The 12,060-nt window shown below is 39.9% G+C and overlaps 1 protein-coding gene across 2 annotated transcripts in view; it reads left to right on the top strand.

Moving 5' to 3' along the window:
* The window catches only part of gja5a (gap junction protein, alpha 5a), a 13,853-nt gene extending 2,590 nt beyond the window's left edge, over window positions 1-11,263 (top strand). For both annotated transcript variants that reach the window (XM_014026305.1, XM_014026306.1), the window contains exon 2: window positions 8,976-11,263. In XM_014026305.1, coding sequence (XP_013881759.1) covers window positions 9,068-10,213 — 1,146 coding nt within the window. In that variant the 5' untranslated portion in view covers window positions 8,976-9,067 and the 3' untranslated portion in view covers window positions 10,214-11,263. The remainder of the gene's footprint in view (window positions 1-8,975) is intronic.
* The last annotated feature ends 797 nt before the right edge of the window (window positions 11,264-12,060 follow it).

The raw sequence follows: 12,060 nt of genomic DNA, 5'->3' as shown, positions 1-12,060 counted from the left end.
AAAATTCTCAATAAACTCATGTCGACTCAATGAATAAACATCTAGCCATCTTTTTTTTTTACCTACACTTTCCTTTTCAGCTGGTGCCTACTTATGTCATTGTGCAAGTACAGTGTGTGTGTTTTTGGTCTGTACCCAGAGAAAACCCACATGTGCACATGTAGAACATGCACACACAACAGAGAAAAGGAAGCAAACCTGCAACCTTCTTGCTAGCCCTGACCACTGTCCTGAAATGCTGCCCAGTGATAAAATGACTAAAATGATAAAATGACTTTTAGTATATATTTAGTATTAGGAATTGTGTTTTTTACCTGATAGGTAAAATATAGACGTTTTAGGGCTTTTTTTTTCACAGATGTGTTTATTTTTTCAAGGAAAAAAATCTTGTTTGAGTTGTTAGAACAGATGCCATTTTCTTTTAAACCAGCAAAGCAAAATGGAAAAAAAGTAAAAATGTGTCCAATAGCTGGTTCATGCATAAAACATGTAATAAACAAACTAAACTTAGATTAAAATGTGTCAGAGCTCTATAACTTTAGACTGGAATGCATTCGTGTGAATTTCCCCCCGATGAGACACCTTGCAGCTCTAAATGTTCCAGCGTCTCGTCACGCACAGCTAAACAATCTCTGCGAACAGAACTGTGGGTCTGTGTACAGTGGAGGGCAGCTGAAGAGCCGCACGGCCATGTAAGGTAGCAGCACGTTGGCCCGCTGCTCCCTGTGACTGATGTACGGCAGCAGAGAGCCGCGCTGCTCTGCAGGGCAGCAACAGGTGACTCACATTCACCGGACATGTCCTGCCCCTCATTCAGCAGAAGATCTGTTGTCTATTCCTAACTCACGTGTGCCCAGTGCTGCTAAACTTAAACATGCCCATTGTTACTTATAATTCCTCCTGGGAGGGATATCCAGCATCCAAAACAGCTGCTGCACTCCTGAGACAACAGCGGTGAGCTTCAGATGCTGAYCTGCAAATATAACTTTTTATATGTAGAATCTGCAAAATGTGACTTCTGGAAAATTAAGCAGCTTTAATCATCAAGATAAATATTTTAGTCTGGATGTTGCTACTGAAATTTCTAAAAACATTTCAGTTCTGGTCGTGACATTAAACTATTGATCTGCCATGCATATTTATATACTTTTATTATATATTTAAACAAAACAATAAAAGAGAGTAAATCTTCAATTTACTCTTTCTGTACTTATCAGAGATAAACTTAAAGTTTGTTACCTACTTGGCTAAAAGTAAAAGTACACTTTAGGAACTATACTGTGAAGTATGACATGTACTTGTGGTATACGACTTTTTGTTAAGGATAAACCCACTAAAAACCTTTGTTTGAGTTCAATCAATATATCTATCAAACTTTATCTGTGAATCTTTCATACAACAAAGTGTAACACAATAAGCTTTATTAAAACAGAGCAAAACACACACAAACAAAACAAATAAAAAAAGCACGTATAATATCATTTAAAACAGCAATAAATTATCAAGAAATCAAACTGGTGGCTGTAACTTGCTTCCTGACTTTTACCAAATAATATGAGAGCACAAAACATGCATAATTAGACAAATCTTCTGTTATTTATTTGTTATTTATACATACATGGATTTATATATATATATATAATATGATGCAATACAAAGNGTTATTTATACATACATATATATATATATATATATATAATATGATGCAATACAAAGTTTTCCAATATTAACAAGGTAAAGATAATGTTTAATGTAAAACTGTGAAAAAGGTTTACTCGTTGCTTGTAAACATTAATATTTGAACCAAGTTATACTTACATTTGTTTGTTCATGATGCTTTTAAATCAAATCACTAAAAGCTTTTTAATTATGCAAAAAGTAAAAACGTTTTGTACTTCAGACTGAAGTATTCAGCAGAACTGGTTCAGACGGTTTTAATCTAGAGTATTTTCTCTGACATCTTTTGATCCTGTTCATCTTATGAGATGAGGTAAATTAAAAGCAAGCTTTAATAAAATGTCCTATGTTTTCTGTTGATTTCCCACAAACAATACACTGGAAAATGTTGCATCTGCACCTCCTGTGCACACAAACTGATAGGAAAACTGGTGAGAAAATGTGACATTTGTCTTTTTAGAATATAAGTCTTAGAAATTACAGCTGTTATTAGAGAAATAAGTAAGCTTAATAATGTTTTTACWCAAGGGCATGATGTAGTTCTACCATTGCGGGGGGTATGATGTAAAAGCCTGCATGTCAATTATGCTGAAATGTACATATATGACATCTTAAATATTTAAATCAGTTCAAAGTTACATAAAGACAACAAGAGAGTTGCATCTGTCTTAACTGGTTCATTCCTATTGTGTTTGAGGAAATGATGTCATTTTATTTGGGGTTCATATTGACTGGATCAAATTCTTGTGGGGGTCCCCTAAACCCCTAACCCCCCTTGCTAATTATGCCTGTGTTTTTTGTCATATAAAATTAACAGTAAAGTAATAGACATTGTGCAAAAAATGTGTTGCTGAAAATGTTTTCTCTATGCATGTTCTTATACACACCACGCAAAACAGCCTTTTCACAGTTCTTCTCCTGGTGATAATGCAAACATGYATAATAGTGAGAGGCAAGATAATCAGATTAAACCAACTTAGCTCAGAAGCAGAGGTGTGTTCTGATCAGTGAATCAGTTCTCAAACAGGACTTAAGACTGAAAGGTCCAGAAACATTTCAATCTGACCTCGATCTTACCTGGGTGTTCATACTCTGCTTTAGGGGCAACTGGCTAATGTTGACGTCACAAAATGAATCAGGAAGCATGTTTCTTTAGTAAAACAGAACAGTGATAAAAACATGACACAGAGCTTTTAAAGCCTTGCCCCACAAAGCCTCACAGATTCCTAAATTAGAGTCACAGCCCTCTGAGGCGACACAAAGGAGAATCCCACAGACTGGAGGATATATTCAGGAACAAGGAAACACAACTTTTTTCCTGTTGTGTCTGCAGAAAGCCCCATGAGCCGCCTCAGGTTCAGTAAAGAAGCTCCTGCTTCTCTCATCACCTCCGGCTGCAACACTGGAGGTTTACGGCAGGCTGTTGTGACATATATTTAAACAGCCTCAGCTATTTCCAAGTACTTTATCTAATAGTAAAAAATATATTTAAGGTCTCCAAAACAGAGACTAAATTTAATTATTATTAAATTTGACTTCATAGTGGTGAAAATATGTAATTTCTTACATCATTTTTATTGCAGTTATTTTTTGATGGAGCTCTTAATTCATCAGTGTTCAGGATATAAACACAGAATTGATCATTTCTGATTATTTTTATATCAAATAGGTTATAAATGGTTTTGTACCGTTTCACATTCTGAACACCTAATTATCAAACAGTTCATTATTTCTGTTAATTGACCACTGAGGTAAACAAGCAGTGGTCAGTGTGTCACTGGCAGAGCTGAACTGTAACCTCTGCCCCCTCTCCCTCCCGGATGTTTTATTAACTTGGCTCCTTTTGCTGTAAACGGAAATCATAATGTCTGAGATTGTTTCCTCTGAAAGCAGGAACAGGTAGCCAAAGGACAGAGACTTTTACTTCTTTGCAGTCCCTCGAAAGTCCGCTTTATCTGCCTAATTTTMTGTATTAGTACTCTGTAGTTTATTGTTGTTGTCTAAACTAAAAGCAGCAACATAAATAGTACTGTTATTTAAGTTTAGAGGTTAACATAATGCATTTATCAYAAGTTTATAAAATATTTTAAATGTGAAACAATATTCTTAAAAGGCATTCATTTGTATCGCCTGCTTTTGTGAAGGCTTTTAAAGACGTGCCATATTTAATTTTATTCAAAACACAAAAGAGATGATCACAGAGCTGACATTTTATTCGTCCACAGAGATGTGTTCAGTGTCCACAAAGGTGGAGAAAGAAAAACAGGCTGAGAGTTTCAGCTGATAAAACTATTACTGTTTTAAYGAGTAACCTCCTGCTATTGTGCTTCAGGATCTGAGTCAGTGTGATTTAAAGCAGATCAACAGTTTTATCTGTGCAGTTCTCTAATCCGGTTCCCCGAGTGGGACCTGCATGGTTGGGAGAGCTGCAACACATCAGCCCTGTGTGGATAAATAGAAAAATGCAGCTAAATACTTGCACATTAATGTTTTATTCCCATGAAGCGGCCAACTAATTGTCTCGAGATTTCTCTTATTTRTTTCGTTATAATGTGCATCAAATGATTCAGATACTTGCAATTTTTTTAAATGGTCTTTATCAATTTACGGGCTGTCTGAGGGTATTTCAAACTTATATTTTTAGTACTTTTTATTTAAATGTGGCTGCTTTGTTGCTCATTTTCAGCCAGCGCCTGATCATTTGCAGACATGTTTTGTGGAGGATGTTTTCAACATGCTTGACTTGGACTTTTGAAACATTTGGGCATAAAAACATTTTGAAATTTGTGAATTGACCATTGCGTTGAAGAACCAACCAGAAACCTTCAAGAACTATAGTACTTTTTAATTGGATTAGCTAACAGCTAGTTAAAGAGCTTGTAACCTGCTACTAACTTTGTGAGTTAATTCAATTCAAAAACACTTTATTGATCCCAGAGGGAAATTAGGTGTTGTTGTAACTCATTTAACTAAAAACTTATTGTAGATGCTGATGGCTGTGGGCAGGAAAGATCTTCTGTAGCGTCTGTATTACAGCGAAGTTGAAGAAGCCTCCGACTGAAGACACTTTGTCTTTCTAYGACAGTCTGATGAAGAGGATGGTCAGGGTTGTCCACAATGTTCTTGATTTTATGTAAAATCCTTCTTTGCACCATGATCTCCAGAGATTCCACAGTCATCCCCAGAACAGAACCAGCCTTCTTTATCAGGTTGTTTAGCCTTTTTAGGTCCCTGGCTCTGATGCTGCTGCCCCAACAGATGATGGCAGAAGAGATGACGCTCTCAACAACAGACTTGTWGAAGATCTGCAGCATCTTGCTGCAGACATTGAAGGATCTCAGCTTCCTTAAGAAGTACAGTCTGCTCTGTCCTTTCTTGTAGATTGCTTCACTGTTGAGTCTCCAGTCCAGTCTGTTGTCCAGATGAACACCCAGGTACTTATATTCCTCTACCACCTCCACTTCTTCTCCCATGATGGAAACAGGGTTTGATCTAGCACTATTTCTCCTGAAATCTACAATCATCTCCTTTGTTTTGTTCACATTCAAGATGAGATGATTGTTCCCACACCATGTCACAAAGCGGTCCACCAGCTCTCTCTACTCAGCTTCCTGTCCATTTCTGATACACCCAACAACTGCAGAGTCATCTGAGTMTTTCTGTAGATGACAGCAGTCTGACTTGTGCTGGAAGTCTGAAGTGTACAGTGTGAACAGGAATGGTGAGAGTACAGTTCCCTGTGGTGCTCCTGTGCTGCTGACCACATGGTTAGACACACAGTCCTTCAGTCWCACAAACTGTGGTCTGTTTGTCAGGTAGTCTTTGATCCAGGCGATTGTTGAGGCCTCCACCGGAGCCTTCTGGAGTTTCAGACAAAGCAACTCAGGCTGAATTGTGTTAAAAGCACTGGAGAAATCAAAGAACATGATCCTGACAGTGCTGCCTGCTTTGTCCAGATGACAGTGGGTTTGTTGAAGCAGGTGTTTGATGGCGTCATCAACTCCAACTCCACGACGATAAGCAAACTGCATGTGTGCTTGTTTGCTTACTCAGGTGGGTCAACAGGAGTCTCTCTAGGACCTTCATGATGTGGGATGTCAGGGCAACAGGTCTAYAGTCATTGAGGGCTGATGGGTGAGTTTGAGTCGCAGCTTTTCACAAAGGCACAATGTTTTCCTATCTCTGGAAAATATCAAAAACGCTGTTTGACAAAAAGAAATATTATTTTAGAACCAACAAGGTGGTTCTTAATAAGCTACATGATGATGGTTGGAGATGTGAACGATCCAAATCTTTTAAATGGATCTTAAAAAAACAAATGACAGATAATTGTGAGACGTTCTTTTCTGTTTTTCYTCATGGTTTCTTCCTCAGACGCAGACACACACTCCTCACATGGTACTGTACTCACATGCAGTACAGTACGTCTGTTCAAAGTGATGTAGGACGTACATAATGACGTCAACAACCACTGAAAACTGAACGGCTGTTTGAAACAAATCCATTTCYCTTCRAAAAGCCATAAATTTATCACTACTAAAGTATGTTTAATTCTCTCTGAACTTGGCTGGATTTTTTCTGTTTCTTAAAGACTTGTCTTTCAGAAATTACGTTTGAAATGGATTAATATGTAGCCATTCAACTTGTTCTGATTCGACGTTTTGTTAACTGAAGATTGTTWTAATTTTAATTTATAATTAAGAAAAAAGGGGCAGATATTATAAGATTTTTTTCTTCTCTCTGCCACCATTCATTTTATTTGTATTTTGTTTTTTATTGTACATAGAATTTTGTTTTTTTATGGAATGAATAAAGTTTGAAAATAAAATAATATTATTCATCTATTGTAGTTTATTTATGTTGTTTTTATACCTGATACTGTGGTCCTCCACTTGTTCGTTGTCCTCATTTTTAACACTTACCTCATATCTTGTCATGATCAGCTCCATGAACTGGACAGAAAAGCAGCCAAAGTTCAAAGGAAAACTTTGACAGAAGAATTGATCAGAATCAGCCTCTGGGGGAACGTGGTGCACATTAAGAAGAACATTTGTATTAATAATTCAGCTCCTCACGCAGGTAATTGAACTGTTACTATAGWAGGAACCACTAATGGATTACATTCAGAAAGATGCACAAGTTGGTAAAAGAAGCATTAAGTTGCTGTTTTTTTTCACTTCTTGTGATTTATTCTTGTGATCTCTTCACGTTAGACATCATTAACACCTTTTAAGAACATTTTCTTTACCAAGTAAGGCAGTAACTTAAAATATGTGACCCGATTGCTTGCAGCCCTTCTCTTTCACAGCTCATCCATCATTACGCTGCGAAACCCTCAAGTAGCCACAAGCCCAWGCAGCAAGTAGAGGTCAGAGGTCACACCCTTGATGGGTTTTCCTAATCTCTCAATGATGGGGGTGATAGGTACCACCCATAAAGCTGTCTGGTGTAGAGCCTTATAGGGCTGTCCTTGGCTGAGACTCACCATCTTGTTGCTGCCATGTTTGGCTCTCACTGATGTTTGAGTCCAGATACGAACTGTCACAAATACTTAAAGCACGAAGATSAAGAAATCTGATTAACTCCTCCCCGGAGATCTGTAGGAGGGTTTCATTGTCAACAATGTATTTTCTTTTTTTATTATTATTATTATTCAGAGGAAAGTCTGCAGGCAGCTCAGACCAGGTCACAGCACGAAAAAGGACAAAGTCTTGCAGCTTTGATTAACCTCTCTGTCTGTTGCATCACGAGGAGAGAATTTCAAACCGTGTAATATGATAATTAATCATTTCCCTACAGTAATGGTTTTATTTAAGTTGCCATTTCTTCCCTCCTCTCCCTTCCTGGGCTGCCACCTCATCGTGGTGGAGGGGTTTGAGTGTCCCGAGGATAGGAGCTGTTATCAGGAGTTTCATGTCCCTGGGTGAGTCACCCAAAGAGGTCTTAGGTGAGGAATCAGACAAAATGCAGCCAAAAGACCCCTCATGATGAGTAATATCAGTGGAAACGATGTTCCCTCGCTAGGATCACCGGGGCCCCACTCTGGAGCCAGGGCTGAAGGTGGGGCACGCTGGTGGCCGGGTCCATGGAGCCGGGAAAGGCGTAACCTGAAGAGGCAACGTGGATCCCCCTTCCCATGGGCTCACCACCTGTGGGTGGTCTAATCCTCCGCTACAGAAGCTGGGTTTAGGGATGTGGAATGTCACCACTCCGGTGGGGAAGCAGTCTGAACTGGTTTCTCAAACTTATTGGGTCTGAGGACCCCTTACAGGGGACCCCCTCATAAACTTTATGCTGACTTAAAAGTGATTTAATACCATTTTAACCCCTAAATGCCATGGGAATAATTAACGCTTGTTTGGTTGAGGATGTTTGTTTTACTGGTGCGTTGTTCCCCTTATTTTTTTTAAAATGATAAACAAAATTAACAGTTTACTATAATTTTTTAAGGATCCCCAAATTCAGCTCACAGACCCCCAGACGCCCTAGGACCCCAGTTTGAGAACCTCTGATAGATGATATGTGCTCTTGGCACCAGGATACATTAGGTCAGAGTTCGATGATTGACTTTTTTATTGTCTCATCTGATCTCGGGTGATGAAAGCGGCGGAGCTGTCTGGTGCTGAGGTGGTTCTGATGGTGGGGGAGGATACTGCTCAGACCTGGGTCTACTGGGAACACTTRGAAGTCTCATGTCAGACTGAGCTYCAACTCCCACCTTGTGTCATTTTATTTAGCAGGGACGTAAAWGACCTACATGAGTCCTTWAAGTGCCTGTGACGTCAAWTTTTTGTAATAAACATGRATGYATTTTTGGGRAGATAACGTGTTGCAAAACAAATTTCACGTTGCTGAGATGAACGGTTGATGAGATATTTACATGTGAAGAGACAGGAAGTGATGTCAAAGGGGAATGTCAGCATGTAAACAGAGCGTCGTTACGAAAGCTAACAACACAGACGAATTTGATGTTCCTTTAGATTATTTTTAGTCACTATCAAAGAGAGAGGAGTTAAATTTTTAAAAATTGTTTTAATGAACAGAGACGAGCGAGTTTATTTATTAATGAGTTCTCCTTTGATGTCACTTCCTGTTTCACTTTGGCTGAACCCAATTCAAAAGAAAATAGACCAGTTATGTGACAAAACGGGTAAAATCATGTGTACTATGTCAATTTTCTTAAGTATAAAGATGCTTTCTTTGACTTTTTGTATTTGAAGGATAAGCATGTCCCGGGCATTTTAACTGATTTTTGTATTCCCTTTTGTCTCCTCTTCTTTGTCTGTCCTCCATCTCAGTGTTCAAAACTCTTCTATCCCSTCTGCTCGCCTTTCCCGCCTCGCTTCTTGAGTCTCTGTCTCTCAGGGGGGCACTACGGTCGTAGGCAGGGATGGGGGACTGGAGTCTTCTTGGGAACTTCCTCGAGGAGGTCCAGGAACACTCCACCTCGGTCGGCAAGGTCTGGCTCACCATCCTCTTCATCTTCCGCATCCTGGTGCTGGGCACGGCGGCGGAGTCRTCCTGGGGCGACGAGCAGAGCGACTTCCTGTGCGACACCCAGCAGCCCGGCTGCACCAACGTGTGCTAYGACAGCGCCTTCCCCATCGCCCACATCCGYTACTGGGTCCTGCAGATCGTGTTCGTCTCCACGCCGTCCCTCATCTACTTGGGCCAYGCCATGCACATGGTGCGCATGGAGGAGAAGAAGAGGAGGAGGGAGCAGGAGGCAAAGGAGGCMAGGGTGGACGGTGGAGAAGACCTCCAGGAGGAGAAGGAGTACCTCCAGCAGAATGAGAGCAAAAAGGAGGTTAGCTCTGAGGGGAAGGGCCGTCTTCACCTGAAGGGAGCTTTGCTGCAGACTTACGTCCTSAGCATCGTGATCCGAACAGCGATGGAGGTGATCTTCATCGTGGTGCAGTATCTGATCTACGGGGTGTTCCTCAGGGCGTTGTACCTTTGCAAGGCGTGGCCCTGCCCCAACCCCGTAAACTGTTACATGTCTCGACCCACGGAGAAGAACGTCTTCATCGTCTTTATGCTGGTGGTGGCTGGCGTGTCTCTCCTGCTGTCCGTGTTGGAGCTCTACCACCTCGGCTGGAAAAGCCTCAAGAGGTGCATCAGCGACCAGACGGCCCAGAAGAACAACCACAGAGCTGTGACCGTGTCCGCAGCCTTGGAGTCCAACAGCCACCCGAGAGCCTCGGCCTCCCGCACCCCACCCCCGGACTTTGACCACTGCCTGGCAGCCCCGAGCTCCATGAGCCCCATGACCTCCATGACYGCTCACCCTTTCAACACCAGGATGGCGCTGCAGCAGAACTCGCTCAACCTGGCCACGGAGCGGCACCGCAGCTGCAACAACCTGGAGGACGAGGAGGACTTCCTGAGGATGAAATACGAGCAGGAGCCTCCAGAGCTCCCCAACAACTGCTCCCCTCCGGCTCCGCCGCACCACGGGTACCTGAAGGACAAGCGGCGTCTGAGCAAGTCCAGCGGGACCAGCAGCCGGGCTCGCCAAGACGACCTGGCAGTGTAGATTTAACGTGGAGAAGCTGAACGCACGGAGGGAGGAGGAAGGTCTGGACGTTCGGAGACAAACGGGAGACAGAAATACAAGTTTCAACAGAACAAATACTAAAACGTAAAGTTTCTTCTTCAAAAACAAAATAACTGGACTTATTTTTGAAGTTGAAGCCTCATTTCCTTGATAATCGCAAAACTACATCAGAATTTACTCTAAAAAAACAGTCTGACTAACCTTACAAATTCTGATTCTGAGGTCTGACTCTTGACCAAAAGAGATGAATCACATGTCCACAATAAAAAGAGACGCTGACATTTTTGAGAAGATTCTGGAAGCATTACATGAGCAGAATTTATATCCTAGAGCTTGAAAAAAAAAACTCAAACTGCAAAAAACAATGACGACTAAAAACAGGGTAACAGGTGTGGTACCTGACTGTTGCACATTTTATGCTTTAAGAACAAAGAAAGGGATCAGATGGGCATGACGCAAGGACATCGGTGCGAGGGGACTTTAGGAGTTGTTTTATTTGAAAGCAAATCAATCCAAACACATCTCAAGTATCCAGATAATTACACAATAAACTACCACTCAATAAATCAAATCAGTTGCAAATATGGGCGATGTAATGAATAAAAAATCAGAAATAAAATGTCTGAAACTGTGAAAATGTTCTTGCATTTGAAGGAAAAACGATAAAGTGCCTTTGCAAATGTTACAAGTAGCTTTTTTCTTTTTACATGCTTTTACAATTTTTGTAATTCTTGTTCTGTTGTATTAATTGTATATTACTTAAGACAAACTCTAACGTGATAATAATAACTTAAAGTGGGCAAGTATTGTTTGAAGTTAGACTCTTTTTGGATATTTTATGAGAGAATGTGGCCTTTTTTTGTCTTTTATATTACCTTACCCATCTGCAAAGAAATGGTTCTGATTTGATGCTTGTAATGAATAGGAACAACCACCAGATGGCGCCATTGCAGYGGTTGCTTGGCTTTTGCACTAAAGTTTTTGCACTGTATGTTTCAGTTTATGTGTTTGGATGCATTTTTATTCAACTGTCTTTATGATGTATACAGAATAATTGTTCAGATAAATAAAATCATTACAACAGGAAGTTTGAAGAGTTATATGATTCAACCAAAGAAAACAAGACTCGTTTGATTTTCATACAGTCCTTCACTTAATACAAGTAGTCATCAACCTACAGCAAACCATTATACTGTCACATTATGTCATTATTAATTTTTGGCGTTTTTAATAATAACTGAATCACATGCAAAAAAAATGCTGTAAAMTTGACAAGAATCACAAACAAAGAGATGCAAACACCAGCTGTTCACATTCTGCTGTGTAACCACACAGAAATTGAAGGGGCCATATTGGGGATATTGAATATTTACACAAACACAGACTGTCTCTCTCTGTCTGCCAGAAAGCTGTGCATCCATTTCCAGCTCGAGCATTCACAAGCTTAAACACAAAGACGCTCGCACAAGGTTCTTATGTTCATTTGAGATTTTATTTCTGTAAATTAAAGTTGCAATTTCCTTGTATTTAGAGTTAAAATATTAACTGAATAAATTGAAATATGAATTAAATATTCCATACGTCACACTAATTCACATTGTATATTTTAACTGGTTAACAATTTTGAAATTTTTGAATACAAACTAGAATATAAACTGTGTAAAAAAAATAAAATAAAGACCATTTTTATTTTAACTAATTATTTAGTTGTCATTATCTAATTATTTGCATTGACAGTAGGTACTGTACTTAAAGTAGATTACCAAAATAAATAAGTAAAATACTTTGACGCACACTTTTATGCCCACTAGAGGGCGACCGCACGC

This window comes from Austrofundulus limnaeus, unplaced genomic scaffold, assembly GCF_001266775.1.
Source record: "Austrofundulus limnaeus strain Quisiro unplaced genomic scaffold, Austrofundulus_limnaeus-1.0 Scaffold541, whole genome shotgun sequence".
NCBI classification, from domain to species: domain Eukaryota; kingdom Metazoa; phylum Chordata; class Actinopteri; order Cyprinodontiformes; family Rivulidae; genus Austrofundulus; species Austrofundulus limnaeus.
This window is presented reverse-complemented; position numbering and strand designations above follow the sequence as displayed.